The sequence below is a fragment of the Rhinatrema bivittatum genome, chromosome 3 (assembly GCF_901001135.1).
Source record: "Rhinatrema bivittatum chromosome 3, aRhiBiv1.1, whole genome shotgun sequence".
Taxonomy (NCBI): Eukaryota; Metazoa; Chordata; class Amphibia; order Gymnophiona; family Rhinatrematidae; genus Rhinatrema; species Rhinatrema bivittatum.
The window spans coordinates 76223494-76243503 of NC_042617.1; the positions used below are offsets into that span (position 1 = coordinate 76223494).

The 20010-nt window shown below is 43.4% G+C and overlaps 1 protein-coding gene across 2 annotated transcripts in view; it reads left to right on the plus strand.

Moving 5' to 3' along the window:
• Nucleotides 1–19141, plus strand: part of FOXN2 (forkhead box N2) — a 101563-nt gene extending 82422 nt beyond the window's left edge. For both annotated transcript variants that reach the window (XM_029593389.1, XM_029593390.1), the window contains exons 3-6: nt 7016–7137; nt 8252–8316; nt 13074–13142; nt 15835–19141. In XM_029593389.1, coding sequence (XP_029449249.1) covers nt 7016–7137; nt 8252–8316; nt 13074–13142; nt 15835–16358 — 780 coding nt within the window. In that variant the 3' untranslated portion in view covers nt 16359–19141. The remainder of the gene's footprint in view (nt 1–7015; nt 7138–8251; nt 8317–13073; nt 13143–15834) is intronic.
• The last annotated feature ends 869 nt before the right edge of the window (nt 19142–20010 follow it).

Consider the following 20010-nt stretch of genomic DNA (forward strand, 5'->3'; position numbering starts at 1 on the left):
CCATCATATCTCTATCTAATATGTGTGTGTATGTATCTATATCATCTCAAAGGGAGGATCTGCTGCTTGACAGGAAACTAAATATCTCACTATCAAAGGTTGTGGACATCCATTTATAAATATTTTTTGTATCTGTGTGTCTCGCTTTTCTGTGATCCTTTCCTTTTCTCTTTTTGTTTCTTTCTTCATACTTCCATTGTGTAACTGCGCTGATCAATGGGATGATCACATAATATGGCTTACTTCCTGGATTGTAACTACCAGTATAGTTATCTTGTACATATGAGATTTGTGTTAAGATGACCCCCTTCTCTCTTTTTCAGCTTCTGAGGTTAGTGCTCTCATCCTCCTGGTTCTCTTTGCCCACAAACTTGTGTAGGGCCAGAGAGAGCAGGAATTAGGCCCGTGCCATACTTAAGAGAAATCGTTTTCTAAATTTCCCAAATCATTTTTATTTATTTAAGAAGGCTTTACGAGATTTTTTTTGTTAGCAAATTCTTCAATTACAATTGAAATTTTTATTTATACATGTTAGAAATAGACATATTTAGCTTTTTTTTTTTAAATTTTGCCCAACAAAAGTAGGCCCCTTGAACATTATAGCCCTAGCCAAATGGCCATGCTGGCACTCCCTCTCTTCTGGAGTGAACTTGAGGTAATCTTCAATGCCTCTATTTTCTTCTCTACACACATCCAAAACACTGTTAAAATGTCATTTCTTCCTTCATAGCATTGCTAAAATATGTTCTCCTGGACAAGCAGGATAGTGGTCCTCACACATGGGTAACATGATCAGATAGAGCCTGGCATGGAAAACTTATGTCAAAGTTTCTAGGAACTTTGACTAGCACACTGAGCAAGCCCAGCATGCTGCTAACTGCGCATCCACGCGGGGTCCCTCTTCGGTCTATCTTTTTCCGCAAAGCGTTTGTGTCGCGGTTGTGGAGCTCTGATCTTCTTCAAAGATTTTTCCTGGTCAGTTATCGAGTTTTTCTCCCCTGGGTCCTCCTCCTTCCCAGTCTGTCTGTAGGGTGGCGTGATAAGTTTTTCCCCTTCTTTGCGGTCAATTCCTGGTGTGTCGTTTGATTGGTGACCGCTGGTCATTGACCGCTCGCTGGCTCTTTTTTATGGCGGCCGGTTTTCGCCAATGCCCCCTGTGCCCACAGACCATGTCTCTCATGAATCCGAACAAGGTTTGCATCCTCTGTCTGGGGGCATCGCACAACATCTGGGAGTGTCATTCTTGTGATCAAATGACCCCCAAAGGCTGCCATATCCATCTAGATAAGATGGAGAATCTTTTTGGGTCCAAAAAAATATGATCCATCGACTCTGGCGTTGGGGGCATTGATGCCTAAAGGCCGCGGGGAACCTATGGACACAGAACCCTCACTGTCCACTCCTCCACTGAGGCCCTCTCGGGAGAGAGAGGCCAAGGATAGATTGTTGTCGATGTCCTCGCACTCCAGAATGTCGGGATCGTCTCCGTCCTCGTTGCCGGGGAAAGATTAGGCCAATCACTGAGGGAAGTCACGGAAGTATCACTACCAGTCACAGTCATCGCATGGCACCGGGCTCGGGGTTTGCACTGGTGACTACCGCAATGCCCCCAAAGTGTCCCCACAGAAAGGAGTCATCGACCTCCATCGAACCCAGGAGTCTGTCGTTCCCCTCCGATCCCAGGGCTCCAAGGGAGTTCTTGTGACACCTTCTCCTCCTCAATCCATCCTGGCTTTGGTGGATTTTCAGGAGAAGCTGGACCGTAGGGTACAGCTGGCGGTAATCTGAGCCCTGCAGGGCATCGAGCTGCCGGCTCCACCGGTACTTCCAGTGCCAGAGCAGGCACCAGTGCTGGAGCGCCTGGATTTCCTTCTGGGTGACTTGCCTATGCAGCAGCTGCCAGTGCCTGAGGGTTAGTCAACGCCCCAATGGCCACCGAAGCCTCCTTCACCTGGTGCGATTCCCATTGTGGATTGTGTTGCTGCGGCCTGCGCCATTGTCGGGGTCCTTGGTACCACATCCGGTGTTACTTGTTCTGGTTCCCGTTCCCTCAGTGGCCTTGATGTCCTCTATACCAAGCCGAGAGGCCTGGGCAGGGGGCCCTCCACAAGGGTCCCCAGGGGGTCCTTAGTGAGGGGGATGCCCTGTATGACCTGTGGGGGGGGAAGATGATACCTTCGAGTCTTTCTCTGACTCAGAGATCTTCCCTCAGACCCGTCCCCTCCATAGACACTGATCCCCGCCAGAAGACCTGACCTTTACGGGCGGTCCGGGCCATGGCAGAAGCCATTCCATTTCAATTCCTCTCCGACATAAGATGCTGGAGGTCCTCCAGTTTGTCAGATGCCCCCAAGGAGGTAGTGGCTGTTCAGTCCATGATATTTTTAAGGAGTTGCTCCTTCGGATTTGGGAGCATCAGGATGCTATATTGATTGCTCGTATTGCTTTCTACCAGCTATACATGACCCAGTATACTCTGAACCTCTGGAAGCAGGTTCAGGAGTTATCTGAGCACCTTCCCCAGCAGCAGCAGGAAGCCTTTTTGGCAGTCGCCCAGCAGGGCCTGAAGTGAGGTAAATATGAGGTGCAATCCACCTACAACAAGTTTCAGATGGCAGCTAGGGTGGCAGCAGCGGGCATCGGCGCCTGTAGAATGGCATGGCTCCAAGCCCCTGATCTCTGACCAGAGGTTCAGGAGAAGCTCGTGGACCTGCCTGTGCTGGCGAGAACCTGTGTAGGGATAAGGTGAGAGATGCTGTGGCTCAACTGAAGGATCACAGTGAGACCCTTCAGCATCTCTCGGCCAATACGTCGGACCTGCCATCCTCTGCCAGGAAATCTTCGCGTCAGGGCTCCAGGCGGTCCTTCTATCACCACAGGAAATATCCTCCTGCCTCGTATGCTTGTACTTCACATGGGGGTTCCCGGAGTCGCTCTAGACAGCTGTGGACTCCTAGGCCTCAGCTGGCACCCAGCCGAGCCCTGCTACAGGGTTTTGACTGGCTTTGGGGGAGCATAAGCCTTGCGACCGTACCCTCAACACCGGGCCCTCTGTCAGAGGCCGGCTACGATCCTGTGCAGACCACTGGCCCCAGGTTACCTCGGACCAGTGGATCTTGTCCATCATTCATCGAAGGTACCGGTTGAACTTCCAGGGTGTTTCCATGGACTTTCTCCCGTGCCTTTCTTGAGGGGCGGTCCTCACATTAGGAAATACTCTTGATGGAGGTCTCTGCCCTCATAATGGCCAGAGCAGTCAATCCCCTTCCGCTGCGGTAGCAAGGGTAGGGGTTCTACTCGCGCTATTTCCTGGTTCCAAAGAGAACAGGGGGACCCCATCCTATTTTGGATCTGAAAGCCTTGAACAAATTTCTACAAAAAGAAAAATTCAAGATGGTTTCGCTGGGCACCTTGATTCCCCTCCTAAATGATGCATACACCCACAGTGAGGTCTTCCCGGTCACAAGAAGTATCTGCAGTTCCTCGTGGCCGAGAGGCACTTCCTGTACAGGGTGTTGCTGTTCGGCCTTGCTTTGGCCCTGTGGGTCTTCACAACGTGTCTGACAGTAGTGAGTGCGCACTTTCGCCGTCTGGAGGTGCACATGTTTCCCTACTTGGACGACTGATTGGTCAAGAGCGCTGCCCAAGAGGAGATGCTTTGCTCTCTGCGTTTGACCATTCAGGTGTTGGAATCTCTCGGGTTTGTCATAAACTACCCAAAGTCCTGGCTGGACACTGCTCAGGCCAGGGCATATCTTCCTTGCAATCAGGCACTTGCCCTGGCAAAGCCGGCAGGTCTCGGCCTGCCTTTTGCTTCGCCTTCTGGGCCACATGGCTATGACTGTCCATGTTACCCTTTGGCTTGGATGCACATGTGCAGAGCTCAGTGGGCCCTGCAGTCTCAGTGGCAACAGGCCACCCAGGACTTCAGTGTGTGCATCCGCATTACACCACCTCTCCAGAAATCCTTGTCTTGGTGGGAGGGTCTACCCAGTCTGGAGCAGGGGGCACCTTTTCAGTCTCCCCCAACTCAAGTTGTACTTACCACAAGTGCGTCCACCCTGGGTTGGGATGCGCATGTGGACAGCCTCTGCACGCAAGGTCTGTGGTCTGCTCAGGAAGCTCAGTGCCAGATCAACTTCCTGGAGTTGTAGGTGATCCACCACACTCTTTGGGTATTCCAGGATTGCTTATCCAACCAAAGTGGTCCTGATCCAGACCAACAATCAGGTAGTGTTGTGGTATATCAACAAGCAGGGAGGAACGAGGTCATTCCTTGTCGGGGGGGGGGGGGGGGGGGGCTATTCAGATTGGTCATGGGTTCAGTCCCAGGGCATGCTCCTACGAGCCATATACCTGGCCGGGACAAAGAATGTGGTTGTGGACCACTTGAGTAAAGTGTTCTGACCCCAAGAGTGGTCCCTGAATCCAGCAGTGGCGGATCGCATCTTCAGCCTTTGCTCCCGGATGTGGACCTCTTTGCCTCCCCCTGCAACAACAAAGTGAGGCACTTCTGCTCCCTGTTCAGGGAATACAGAAAACCAGCCTTGGACGCCTTTGCCCACATTGGGGTGAGGGCGTTCTGTATGTGTATCCTCCACTTCCCCTGGTGATGGAAGACTCTTGAAGCTCTGGCAGGAAAGGGGGACCATGATTCTCATTGCCCCCTTGTTGGCCGAGGCAGGTCTGGGAACCTCCCCCGACCTGATCACACAGGCTCAGGGCAAACTGCCCCATCCTAACCTCAAGGTGTTGTCCCTGATGACCTGGATGTTGAAAGGCCAGTTCTGCGGTCCCTTGACCTCTCTGATGATGTCTCTGGTCCTGGTAGCTTCCAGGATGCCTTCCACCAGGAAATCTTACAGCCTGAAGTGGAAGAGTTTTTCTGTCTGGTGTGAGAACCATGGCTTGGATCCGTTCTCCTGCCTCACTCCAAAGTTACTTGACTACTTGTTGCACCTTTCGGAGGCTGGTTTAAAGACCAACTCAAAGTACACCTGAATACCATCAGTGGTTATCACCAGGGTGTGGGTGGTACGCCCGTCTCTGTCCCAGCTCATAGTGGGGTGTTTTATACGGAGTTTGCTTCAGCTGAAGCCTCCCCTGTGGCCTCCTGTTGTGTCCTGGGACTTTAACGTAGTGTTGGCTCGACTCATGCTAGATCCTTTCGAGCTCCTGCAACCTGACATAGTAGGTCATCTGTACCTGACATAGTAGGTCATCTGCTTGGTGGCAGTCACTTTGGTGCGCAGGGTCAGCTAGCTTCAGACGGTGATGTATCCACCCTACACAAAATTCTTTCATGATAGGGTGGTCTTGCATGTTCATCCTAACTTCCTGCCTAAGGTGGTACTGATTTTCATCTTAACCAGTCAGTCGTTCTGCCCACCTTTTTTCCCAGGCCTCATTTGCACCAGGGAGAAGGGCTTAGAGTGCAAGAGGGCCTTAGCTTTCTGCCTCGAGTAGACAGCAGGCTACAGGCTTCCATGCAACTCTTAATCTCTTTCAACAAGAATAGACTAGGAGTTGCAGTTACCAAGCAGACATTGTCAAACTGGTTGGCAGATTGTATTTCCTTTTGCTATACGCAGGTGGGTCTTCAGCTTGGAGGCCATGTCAAGAATCACTCTGTAAGAGCCATGGTGGCTTCGGTAGCTCACTTGCGAGCAGCTCCCGTAGCGGAAATCTGCAAGGCTGCTGCAATGTGGAGTTCTCTCCACATGTTCGCCCACTATTGACTGGGCAGGGATGATCAACATAATAGCGGCTTCAGCCAATCTGTCCTTTGGAATCTTTCAGCTGTAGAACCCAACTCTTTCTGCCTAGGGCCCAATGTTCGGGTTCGGGCTGTCTCACCCTGTTAACAATAGCACTGTTTTTTGTGCCCGTTGGCACCCGGTTAGGTTCCTGTTGGTTCTTGTTGCTCAGGAGCAGCCTGTAGCTCGGTATTCACCCATGTGTGAGGACTAACTTCCTGCTGTCCTAGGAGAACACCTGTTACAGGTAAGCAACTCTGCTTTGTTTCCTTTCAGAGCATGCTACCAAAATGCTCATCCACTCTCATCACCTCCCATCATCTACTGCAACTTGTTTTTCTCGGGCCTCCCACTGCACCATCTTTCTCAGCTCTATGACTTATCTTCCTTCAGTGTTACTATAACCATGTAGCCCCTCTTCTCAAGTCGTTACATTGGTTCTCTGACCACTGCTGCCTAAGATTAAAGCTTCTCTTTCACGTGCATTCACTCTGTAGCTCCTCATTACCTATTTTCTCTCTCGCTACACTTTTACTTGTGAACTCTGTCAGGGAAAGTTGCTTTTATCTGTATCCATCTCCTCCTCCGCCAAGTCCCGACTCCATGCTTTCCATCTTGTTGTGCCATATGACAATTGCATATGAATAATATCTATAATCCTATTGTATGGTATGAAATGTACCTTAATTTTGGTGTGTATGAATGTAGTTCAACATATAACGATGCATCACAGTTCACAACTTAGATGACAAAACATTTTATCTCCCCTTAATCACATTTAGCGTTACAAAATAACACATACAAACTATAACCCGTGAACCACCTTCCTCAATCCCCCCCCCACACCTTTTCCCATATCATCTTCCTCCCCCATATATGTAAGTCACTGGTTGAACCATTGTCACTCATCTTATCAAACCACATTACTATCACTACTATCCATCATATTATATCCAGATTATATTGCATGTTAAGAACTCAACAACCCTAGATAAAGGTCATTCTGTTCCATTTTCCTATATTATAATAACATCCACAGAATTGATTCACTGCGCCACTCTCACCAGAGATAAAGATTGTTGTACTTCCTCTGCTAACTCTTGAAAGAATAGTTCACAAATCTCTAAAACATTTTTTTGCTAATTTTACATAAAGGATTAATAGATTTTTGTGCTAAAAATAGCAGCTCTAACATGTAGTCTAATTTATGTGAAGTTTCCTCATGGGTCTTTATACCACAGAGTCCTTATTTTTTGCAGGTGAATGGAAAAGGGTCATTGTGGTGTGTCGATCCTGAATATAAACCTAATCTCATACAAGCACTGAAGAAGCAGCCATTTTCCTCAGCCCTTGCATTTTACACTGCTCCACCTCCAACCAGGTATGGAAGTTTTTCGTAATACAAGTATTTGGTGCTAAGAAGCTAACAGCGAAGTGAAATATCATCAAACTGATCCTTTTTTTTTTTTTGGAAAGATTTGGTTGCCCAGAGTTCCTATACCATAGCTTTTGCTCTACATGCACAGATTCCTTTACAATGAAAATTAAAAAAAAAAAAAATTAAAGTTACTGTATAATGACTGTGCTTGCATCAGTCGAGCACCTTTTCTCTATGCATTTATTTGTTTGTTTTTGATAGGAGGGAATAATTTTATTGGTCATGAAATAGACTTCTGATTGAGTGCTAAGCATTTTAAGGTTGAACTTTGCTAAGTGCCCATCATTCCTGGGTTTGACTACTTTTATAAATTTAGTTCATGCTGTTCCCGAAAATATGCTTTCCATCTGTATTGCTATTTTGCATGCATGGAGGCTGAAAGTTGGCTCTAAATCAAATTTGAACCCCGATATGGATTAGCTATTGGAGCAATCAGGTTAAAACCATGTTAATACAGTTGAAATCAAACTAGGTTTCATATCTGAAGACGCTTGTTCGCTTTATTTACTTCACTACTCTACTTTTTTTTCTTCTGTTGAAGTATTGCCCTGTTGCCAAAAATCTTGAATTCAGGAGCCATTTGAGCCAAAATGCTTTTTTGATGGGAGTCCTTGACCTGACGCGCTCATTTTATGAGAGGGTCGTTCTAACCCACCTATTAATTTAGGGGGTCATTCATCAAATCCCGATAGGGCCTTATTGCGTGCGGTAGCGCGATAATTACCGCATCGCGCTTTGAATATTTGAATTTGAATTTAAAATAAAAGGGAGGAGTTTGGGCGGGGTTTTGAACCAGGGGCCAGTACTGCGGCAGGCGATAACGTTTCACACCTTATCGCTGGCAGTAGCACTGGAAATAACTACAGCTTTTCTACTGGTGCTATGGGGGCGAAAGGGTTCAGCAGAATAATGATGAGGTTAGGTGGGTTAAGTTTTGAAATAAAGAAATTCAAATTGTTTCCTGAAACTCTGTGATGTTGCAGTTGTAATCATTTTCAACATATTATCTTTGCTCATTTAAAATTGGCCTACTTGAATAATTTGTGTTGCCTTACAGCTCCTTATCACCTCCCCACTACTTAACCTCCGTACTTAAAGCGAATAAAGGCAGATCTCCTAAAGGTATGTCATATAATCCTTTTGTTCTGCTCATGCTTAGCATCCCTGGATGCCTTTGTTGCCAGAATGTCTAAAAAGTGACCTTGATGTCATGCAATGCTCTCGTTACATATTTTCACAGCCTTTAGGAATGCTTTGCATGTTTGCCTCTTATTTTTAAAGTCTGCTTTTTTCAAGTCAGCAGTTCAGTTATTTGTGCTACATTCATGCTTTGCATGATATCTGTACAGGGTTTCAATAAGAATCACACAGTGACCCTTTCATTTACTTATATTCACAGTAGTGAGAGAATAAGCAAGGGGGAGCTTTCACATTCTTCAGACATGAAGATTTGTTTGGAAATGAAACAAAATCAGAGCAAGAGCTTTTTTTTTTTTTTTTGTCGCAACTAGAAACTACGTTATATATATTTTATTTGCTAGCTTTGCTGCTGTATCTCATTCGCAGCCTGAGCTGTGGGGCTGGGCGTGTGATTTTCTGCCCCCTATCCCCAAATGTAAAGGTAGCATTTTTCTTCTTTGCTGTGCACTTCACAGTGCTAACCCTAAAGCCATGCATCTCCCTTTCCTGGTGTTGTATCCTCCGCAAGCCCTGTGCTGTATCTGCAGATAGAGGTCTCGTTGCTCTCTCTTGTAGTCTTCCTCGCTGTAAGATGAGTGTGATATATTAGCATCTTAGACTGGAAGAGATGTCCCTGGATGCAAAATAAAACCAGAGTTTTTGAACGTTTTTTTCAAAAACCAGACAAATGAACAGTTTGCAGTATCTTCGCCAGTTGCTATATCACATGTGCTAGCCTGACAACCATTTTACTCTCAAGAGGACAAATAGAAATCTGTTAGAAAAGACGAGTAATGTAGAATAACAGAAGTCATAGGGTTAAAGTAAGGGAGACCGTAAAGATGGTTGAAATGTTTTTATTTTCCAGCTTTCTCTTGCCAGGTGCCTGTGAACACACAACTATTTAGAAATCTTCTGTACATCTGAAGTGTAAGATATTGTTCATACAGCAACATGAAGGGGATGTGCATTAAAGGATTTTGACACTGGCCCTAGTGGGTTATTGGCGTTGTGCCTTCCACCTTTGGGAGACGCGCTGACATTTTTACACCTGCTCTGGAGTATTATACTTTAAGAAAGTTTTGGCAAACCACCAGAAATTTGGCTTTAAATATACAAAAAATTTATAAAGGAAACCATTGGGGTCAATTTTAAAAGGCGTGGCGTCCATGTGCACGCGGTTCCTGGTGCGCACTCATGGATGCAGCATATTTTATAACATGCGTGCGTCATAAAATACGGTTCCCATGCGCACATGCGTGCCGCATTTTAAAATCTGTGCGGGCGGGTCGGGACTCAAGGGAGGGGGGATTTTAAAAAGCAATATATGGCAACATGAGTAGGCCTTCCCCCGTTCCCTGTACTGCTACGAACCCTTCTTACCTACCCTAGAATTTTTATTTTTTATTTTTTATTTTTTTTTAACTTGCCCGCTCCTCTGGACTGGTATAAGTTACAAGCACCGGCTGGCGGCTGGCACGCGCTTCCCCAGGACAGGGCCTAATGGCCACTGTCCCGGTCCGCCCCTTTTCTATGACCGAGGCTTAATCGCATGGCAGGGCCATTTTGAAAATGTGCTCGACGCACGCAGGGCCCAGCCACGCACATAACGAAAATTCTGGCTATTGTGTCTCATTATCTTAACTGAAATTTCAGTTAGCACATTAATCAAATAGTTTTATTACATACCTTTTATGGGGGGGGGGGAATGTCATAACACCTTCTCAATGGTACTTTTGTGATTTATACCCTGTCCCTTTCTCCCCCATTAGAAATCCTTAATCCAGTGGTTCTCAACATTGAATACCCCATAATAGTCTGGTTTTCAGATTATCCCACAATGAATATGCATGGGAGAGATTTGCATACCTTGCCTTCATTGGGAAGATGTGAATAGGTTATTTACACTTTTGGATAATAGAAGGACTAGGGGGCATTCCATGAAGTTAGCAAGTAACACATTTAAGACTAATCGGAGAAAGTTCTTTTTCACTCAACGCACAATTAAGCTCTGGAATTTGTTGCCAGAGGACGTGGTTAGTACAGTTAGTGTAGCTGGGTTTAAAAAAGGTTTGGATAAGTTCTTGGAGAAGAAATTAACTGCTATTAATCAAGTTGACTTAGGAGAATGGCCTGTGCTATTATTGGCATCAGTAGCATGGGATCTTCTTAGTGCTTGGGTATTTGCCAGGTTCTTGTGGCCTGGATTGGCCTCTGTTGGAAACAAGATGCTGGGCTTGATGGACCCTTGGTCTGACCCAGTATGGCCTGTTCTTATGTTATGTGCTTATTCTATGCAGATATCTCATACATATTTATTATGAATATTCTAAAACCAAACTAGCTAGGAGGTATTCAAAGACAACATTGAGAACCACTGCTTTATTCATAACCCAAAATCACAGACAATAAAATAATTCATACAAAAGATGATTATATATTAAAAGCAGTTTGAAATAAATTAGCCTTTTACCCGTTTTCTAAAAACCTTCACATCTGAAATGTCGCGAAGTTCAGCAGGTGAGGTATTCCAGAGTGATGGAGCCATGTGAGGAAAAGCTCTTGTTCATGATCACTGGAATTCATAAGGGGAGCCGCACCCAGCTGCTTTAACTCCATATACCTCCTATAACTTACTCCACAGTGAGGCCTCTTCATGGTATGGAGCTGGTGGGCCCTTTTTTTTTTATCTATGGGGTACACGGCAGTGTTGATCATTATTGTGGCATTTCCTTTCTCTTGGTACTGTGAGCTCTCCTTACGTTACACAAAGTTTTGCTGTAAAAAAAAAAAAAAAAAAAAAAAAGAGTATCCTTTTGTCTACCTAAAGATTACAAAATGGCATGATCTTACCACAGGTGATCATATACTGCTGTATCTATGTAATTTCTAACACTTGCCCTTCCAAATTCTCTTCTCTGACTGACAGACTTGTGAATTGTCTGACTTCTTGTTCACTGAATATGTATCCAGCCTGATAATTCAGGCCAATATTGAAACAGTATACACAGAAATGAATCTCAAGACATAGGTAGGAAATTGGGTGGTCTTGCCCCTTTGTAGTTCAGCCATTCTTTTCATATTGCTGTACTTTTTTTTGCTGTAGGCTTAGGCAACATTTTTGACCATTTCTGTTGGGATGCGATGTGGTTTTTTTTTTGTTGTTTTGTTTTTTTTTAAAGCAAATTGCATTTTTCAAAGTCATGCACAAATAACCCCCCCCCCCCTAAATTTACAGTCCAGGAAATGCTTTCAACAAGCATTAAAATCTCAAAATCGTATAAAAGCATGAAAGTCACGGGTTGAGAAGATTTGGCAGTTACTACCCCGAACCAGTTAAGCCTGATATTTCACTTTGAATACATATACAGCATAGCTCACTGCTTCAATGGCAGGGGGGAATGAAGATAAGAGGATTTACATTCAGACAACTACCAACTAGGCTTGAATTGCACAGGCAGGGTAAACAAATAAGCGTGGGAGTAGCTTGCTTATTGTGGCGGTTACTACCCCTAACCAATTAGGCTTGATACTTCACTTTGGTTTCAGCTCCAGCACTGCTCTCTACATCAATGGCGGGGGTGGAAGGAAATTAGAACCAAAATGTTACCAATAAAGGGCCCTGACCTCAGCAGTCAGAGTAACAGATAAGTATGAGAAAATAACTGTGAAAGCTTGCTGGGCAGACTGGATGGGCCGTTTAGTCATCTTCTGCCATCACTTCTATGTTTCTATATGTTTCTATGCCTGGAACAACTCAGCCCAGCCTTACCATACAAAGAGTAGGGGCTCGGTGTAATTCATATCTTCACTGCTGTCAGCAGTGTACGAAAAGCCCAGCTCTGGTGAGCCGAAAGATTACAGCAAAGTTACAGCTACGTGAGACCACGAAAATCCTGATGAAGGAAAGACGTACCAGGAAGTAATGCCACCAGCCCTCGGGCTTTTTCTGAAAGGATGCCTTTCTCGCACTATAAAAGAGTTGGGGGTCTGATTTACTAAGGCGCTTTTCCCATTCTCTGACTGCTGAGGGAAAAACCTAAGTAAATCATAGTAAATGATGTGGGTTGCTTTTTTGTTTTGGTTTTTTTTTTCTTTTAAAGACCAAATTGGCCCATCCAGTCTTCCTACTTGCAATTCTTCTGCTTTTGGATAGATGAGCATTAAAATGCCCATACTGAACCCTCCGTCAGCTCTCCAGCCCTGCCGCACCCCATGCAACACGTTTTCCTGCTGCTGCCCTTAGCTCGCTTTGGGAGCTTTGCTTGGAGTCATGCGCTGGACAGCTCAGTTGTGAGTTCAGACAGCCATGGTGCATTTCAGTTCTTTTTACGTGAAAGTTTCCCTCCTAGTTGTGTATAAAATATATTACTTGCAAGCCCTTCAACATGACTTGATTTTTCTGTTCATTATCTTGATGTTTTAAGCTTGATGTTTGCCCACCTGCTAAAGCATCAGTCTGATATGCACAGAGAATATTTTGTATGACTGTTCTCACATTTGGAAGACCTATGTCCTTTCCCCCTATTTTCTCTTCTGTGCTTGAATTCATCTTTCCCATGATCAGAAGGAAATTAATGACCAGAGCTCAGACCTAGGTACACAAAATATATATTGAATCTCAAGCTATTGTGCCCAAAAAAGCAATCCTTAAAAAACCAAAACAACCAATGCTAACTATTCATCTTTTCTCCTTGCAGATTCTGACATAGATGCTGCCACTGCAATGATGCTGTTAAACACATCTATTCGGGAGCAAGCTTTAGATTGTAAGAACCTTTTAATTTTGCTTTTCTGCCATGCTTAACCATACAATGAATTCAGAGGTTTCCATTTCTTGAACACCGTGTAGAACAGTGGTATTCATTCCTAGCCCTTGCAGGACACCAGCGGGTCAAGTTTTCACTAAATCAGTCACAAAATAATTCTCAGAAATGTAATGAACTACAAATGTTGATTGTGAATTGCAGGGTGAATGTTTTGTGGATCACTGGTTGCAGGTTTTAAGTAGCTGTGAACTGAAGAATCACTATTTTTTAAATTGTTTTCAGATTCTGCATGTCCCCAGTAGGTGAGGTTTGACTGATTTGAGATTAAGAATTAAAAAAAAACAAACCCAAAAAATACCAGTCTTAAAGACCCAAATTTTTATAGCTTTGTGTTCAATTGTGGACTGTGATTGGTTAAACCTTGCTCACCAAGAAGCACCCAGACAACGAATGGGGTTTACTATTGCAGCCAAGAATATCAACATTTCAGCTCATCTCTAGTTTTAAAATTAATAGAAATAAAGTGTATTGGGAGATCTCTCTCAGACTTGTGTTCAGTTGATGAATGCTCTTTAAAAAAACAAAAAAAAACCTGTGACTTTTCTGTGTTGATATCTAATTAATCTGCTTTTCAGGATATCCTTGGTGAATATGCATATGAGAGATATTTGCATGCACTGCCCCCAGTATATGCAAATATACCTCACATCCTGAAAACCAGACTTGTTTATAGCACTCGAGGACCATACTTGCCATACTTGATCTAAGTGCTCAGAAAAAAAAACTATAATGGCAAATACCTTGAAATAGTCCAGTCCTCTCTGAATTTCAAGCCATGTAAGGTATATAATAAACAATTCCACTGCCTCAGACTTCCATCTAAGAACATAAGAAAATGCCATACTGGGTCAGACCAAGGGTCCATCAAGCCCAGCATCCTGTTTCCAACAGTGGCCAATCCAGGCCATAAGAACCTGGCAAGTACCCAAAATAAGTCTGTTCCATGTAACCATTGCTAATGGCAGTGGCTATTCTCTAAGTGAACTTAATAGCAGGTAATGGACTTCTCCTCCAAGAACTTATCCAATCCCTTTTTAAACACTGCTATACTAACTGCACTAACCACATCCCCTGGCAACAAATTCCAGAGTTTAATTGTGCATTGAGTGAAAAAGAACTTTCTCCGATTAGTTTTAAATGTGCCACATGCTAACTTCATGGAGTGCCCCTAGTCTTTCTACTATCCGAAAGAGTAAATAACAGATTCACATCTACCCATTCTAGACCTCTCATGATTTTAAACATCTCTATCACATCCTCCCTCAGCCGTCTCTTCTCCAGGCTGAAAAGTCCTAACCTCTTTAGTCTTTCCTCATAGGGGAGCTGTTCCATTCCCCTTATCATTTTGAACCCTTGGTGTTTATAATACTAAACATTTTCAGTTCTGTATTCTGTTTATACATAATACTAAAAGTTTTGTTACAAGTTCTTAAAAGCAAATAATCGTACAGAAACTTTCAGGTACAGATCCTCTACTGACATGTCTCTTTCATCCTGATATATAACAGCTTCCCCCAGTTAGTCTGTGGAGGTCAGAAGGCAGAGTGCAGTGGAAGCTGGCGCATACCAGGGACTTCCCATTTTATTTCTTTTTCAGTTCATCTTTATTGAGAACTATTTTTTCCGTACAGCAGTTTCAAAATACAAATTTACGGGAATGGTGGTTTATCCACACTAAGTTCATTTAAATATAAATCAACCTTTCAGAGGTCTACCCCTTTTTTAAAAGCCTCATCTATTCTGTGGTCTACATGGAAATATTAATAAAGCTGCAAATAAGCAATACTTTTTGGGGTATCGGGGTGGAAGTTTTCATATTTTGGAAACAATATTTGTAGTGTCAATCCTATAGGCTTATTAATACTTTATACACACAGATGGTCAGGGATTACAGATTATTGTATATTGTGGTAGCTTGTGTGATAAATGTCCAGCTGTTTGTACAGATGTCACTAACTGGCCGATGCAATATAGTGCGCATGGCTTTACATGCGATTGGACGCACGTCTTGGACGTGTGTCCATAACCCCCGATGCAGAATGGGGGTTAGCACATCCAAACCACCATGAAGCTAATAGCGCTCATCCCTATGATTAAAAAAATTTCCCGCACAGGCAATGCGTCATTTGCAACGCAGCAAGTTTTACCCCAGCCCAGGGCTGGTGTAAAGGTCTGCCGTGCTCCAGGGCTCATTGGGAAAAATCAGTCCTGCTTTCTGTGAGTCCTCCTCTTACTATCGTCCGGATACCAAGTAGGAGGACCCACAGAAAGCAGATCCAGGTGATAAAAAAAAAAAAATCAGGCCGGGTATCTTGTGCATGATTATTGTGCCAGTAGTGGGAGAAAACAGACGCTTGTATTGAGCATCAGTTTTTCCTAACTCGCACTGACAGCCGCCTCCTGTGCGCCCGATGCCACACGTCCCGGGGCTTTACGCGTGCCACCGGGCCTTTTGAAAATAGGCCCGGTGCGCATAACCCGCCCCACGCGCGTAAATCCTTGAAAATCTGCCCCAATGTTTCTTTTGAATTGGCTGACAGGTGGGGGGCTTGAGCGGGGATGTCTCTTGCTGATAAATTACCAGGGATTCTTTCTTCCATTTCACTCATATGTATATATTTTGTTTGATTAGGCGAGAAGCCCCAGCCTCTCAAGGTGGTGCTACCCAAGAAAAGAAGTTATGCCAGTGCAATCAGTCAGCACAGTTCCTTGAACCTCCAGGAGACTGACGCAGCGGCTGCCAACATTGACCCAAAGGAGGATCACAATTACAGTGCAAGTGGTGGAACTTCACAGCGATGCGAGTCCAGATCCAGCGTGTCTTCCCTCTCCTCTGTCGACGAAGTGTACGAGTTCATCCCCAAGCCCAGCTGCGCGGGAAGTGACGGCAGCGAAGGCTTTCATAGCGACGAAGAGACGGACACGGATTACGAGGACGATCCACTGGGCGACAGTGGCTATGCGTCTCAGCCTTGCACGGATACCGCCAACGTAGGTCAAACCAGGAAGAAGTCTCGAAAGGTGCTACATCAGGATATTGATGAGGAGCTCAAGGAGGCAGCAGGATCACTGCTTCACCTGGCTGGAATCCACACATGCCTAGATTCTTTAATGAGTACTGCAAAAACCCAAAGTCAGAAGCATAGGAAAAAATAGTAATTCCAGCAGTCTGCATATATATATTTTTTTTTATTTTTTATTTTTTTTTTGTGTGGCAGTACTCTTCTACTTTTGTCCTTCACAAAGGAGATCAAAGCCATAAAAGAACTGGTTAACTGTTTTTTGTTTTTCCTGCTAAATTGTGCTTTTGACCTTTTTTTTTTTTTTTTTTTTTTTTTAAAGCATTTCCTGAAAATGATTTACATAATCTTTTCATAGGAGAGATGCATGACTTGCAAACCCCCCAGAGTCTATTATTTATGACCATTGATTCAAGTGCTTTTACATTTTCAAGAATTAAAAACAGGCTCTTATTTGAGCAAAAAGAAAAAAAAAATAATCAAAAAACCTATCCATATAAGAATGTTCTTACTGGCCAAGTAAATGGGGAAACAAATGCTTATCTTTGCATATGTTTTTATATTTCTAAGCCATGGGATGAAGATGGCAGTATTACAAACTGTTTGTCTGCTTTCAGGTGTAAATGGTGTTAGTGAAATGGCTGTAATAAAGTACATCCTCCCTGAAGGCCAGGTGGGAAGGCATTGGAGAGGACTATATAACTAGCCAGGCCATTTGACTGTTGCCGAGGTGCGTTTTTGACACGTGGGTAGGAAAGATAAATTACTGAAGAGCTTGTTCCCTTTCTCAGGATAGTGGAATTGATTGCATTTTTTTTTTCTTTTTTTACTTGTGCACTCCTTGTTCTTAAGACATTGGGGTCATTTTTCATCCCTTCTCTTTTGATGTAGGGCTCTTGACTAATATTCTTTGGTTGCCAGCAGTTTAAACCAGTTTTAAGCCCCCTTCCAAATGTACAGCTTCTATTCATCGAGGGGGCATTTATTTGACCTTTTGAACCATGGGTGTCATATTGGGTGCCGGGTACACACCGTATCCGAGGGGTAGAGTCTCCAGTGTAACTGCCTTTGTTGCCACAAAATTCTCTCCATTTGCCTTGCAAAGGTGATGGTTTATAACGTAAATGGCATAAGATTTAGAAATAAAGCAAACATTATTATATTATTTACATTTCATAGGTGTATGGTGGTAATTTTTCTTTCTTTTTTTTGGTTAAGTCTTTTTTTTGTCATTTTTGCTGCATCAGTATGCAGACATGCTAATTGGAAAAGCTGGTTGACAGTACAGTACTGTTAAGAATGTTTCAGAATCCTGTAAAGCTTAAGTATTTTGTAGCCTTTTTATCTTTGAGGGGCTTTACTGGGTACCTTATTTGATGTGCCATTAGTCTTATTAGTATATATCAGGAGATCCTCAAAATACAATTTTTGACCAGTTTTCCACACTTTTTTTTATTGAGCTTATTTTAACTTTTGAAAATGGGAGAAAAATGGGTACGTAGGTGTTTTGGGAGTGGGAAGGCTGTCCGTTAACAGTGCCTGGATTTTCGTTGATCGTTTTGGTGCAGTTTCTGTACAAGTCCCTGGGGTTTGGTGCCACGTAGCTTTGTCTTGGGATCGGCAGCGACTGCCTCGAGCTCTGTTGTCTTACAGTGTTGAGCATTTCTTTTACCACCAGCGTAAGCAGGTAGGAAAAAGGCTTTCTACTGGGGGGCATTAAACATTTCACTTCTTTTCTGTTGACCTGTGCTCAACCAGCAAATTTAAGTAGCTATCTCAGAGGATTCTGAGACCAAATCATTGGTTTAGCAATATAATGAGAAAGTGATTTGATGTTCCCTCCTAATGTGTTAGACCACTAGAATTCATAATGTGTTAGCCAGGGTGGTTTTAAGATTACTAAAAGTAGAATTTCAGAATGTTTGTACAAAAACAACTAAGACTTATAGAGTTGCTTTCTTCGTGGGCACAACAAAAATGTGCATTTTTTGGGGGGGAGGGGGGGGATTGGCATGTTAAGGATTCTCCCTCTATTTGAGGATATACTCCCATCTTTCTTCCTAAAAATCTGTCCCTGCTGATTTGCAGGTGCTGCACAGTCTGTCAGTTTCACACCCTTGCCTTTGGTTTCCATCTCTACTCCGGGGGGGGGAAGCAGAGAGAGGGGTGTGTAGTGCTGCAGCCTGAGTTTCTAGTGCTGACTGACAGAAGCCTGATTTCCTTCCCCGCCCCCCAACATAGCGCATCTGCTGTTCTCTTCTTTCTTAATGGAAAACAAAAAAAAAAAAGTCATGAATTTTAAGAAGAATGGTGGAGGGTAAAGAATATATCCCAAAATGTGGTTATGGGGGAATGACGCTGTAGTGACATGAAATGTCTCTTTATGGGTAGGTGTGTTTGCTGACTGTTGGACCAGAGCCGTAGTTGAGGTGGATGCACCTTTGAGACAGGAGCGAACAGAGTTGTCATAGTCTGTATGTGGAGGCAGAACAAGTTTATTGGTGCCTGCTTGGTGGGAGGAAGATGCATTTCCCTTGCTTCAGCAGAATTCTCTAGCTGGGACACTGACTTGGATGCAAGGTCTTAAAGTTTCAGTGTTCTCTTAATAATGAGAGAGGGGGTTTTGACAGACTGCCTAGGAGCTTTCTCTTGTACCATTTTATATTTTCATGTGGTCACAATGGAATAAAGATTTTCCCATAGCTTAAAAGATATTGGAAAATTTGCCAGAATACTGATTGCATTTGACATGTGTTGTTTTTTTCAATTATGGCATCATCTCATTGTCAAGCTATTTCATTATAGATGTCCACTAGAACAATCATTGGTATTAAACATTAAAAGCTAGTCTCTCTAAATATGTAGGCCATGCTTCTTGCAGCTCCATACCTTTTCCATTAAATGTTATTTTTAACATTGCTCTCAGTCAACCTAATTTATTGATTGAATGTTTTTTTTTTATTATAGTTTTGTGGTGCTAATTACCTCCCTATACAGTTTGTTGTAGCTTTTTTTTTTTTGTTTTGTTTTGTTTTTTGTAAATGAGACCATTGTAAATGTTTAACACTCCAAATGATGAGTCAGGTTTTCGGGATGTAAGTGTTCCTTGGCATTGGTCCTGGTTTGTGACTATTTATATCATAAATCTTGTGCACAGATGAATGGTAATGTCAGGGTTATCATGAATATCAGTTTATGATCTGAGAGCGTTTCAAGCAAACTGTCCTCTGCCTCCGCCCCCAGCCAGCGACTTAAGTTGTATGAAAACACTGAAATTATGAATGCTGCATTCCATATTGATTCTCATACTATTCATTCAGCCTGGTTGATCAGTGTAGTCAACTTCTTCACCACTTATCATCCATCCTGGCTTGTTTCTCTGCCCTTATTGTCCTGATAAGAATCAGTGTGGGCACACAGATTAAAAGCAATGCATATACTAAACTGGTTAATAGCTGTTGCTTTGGGTCTTTGGAAATTAAGTGCAGGTGACAGGACATTGTTCAGTACAATAATGCCATGCTTTTTGCTCTCATAACAGGCATGTTTCCCTAAGCTATAGATCGTGTCCATATTTGTGTGTATATATAGTATAAATCTAGTGTAATTTAGACTCGATTCAATTCGTTTTTCAGTGACATATGTAAAGGGTTCATACCAAATAGTCCAACTATATATATTTTAGCATTCTTTAATGGTAAGTGTTAAAGAATCACATGTAAATTTTGACTGGGGATGGAGAAATTTGACTTGTGTAAATTGAAATGTATCCATTCCAGAGAAATACA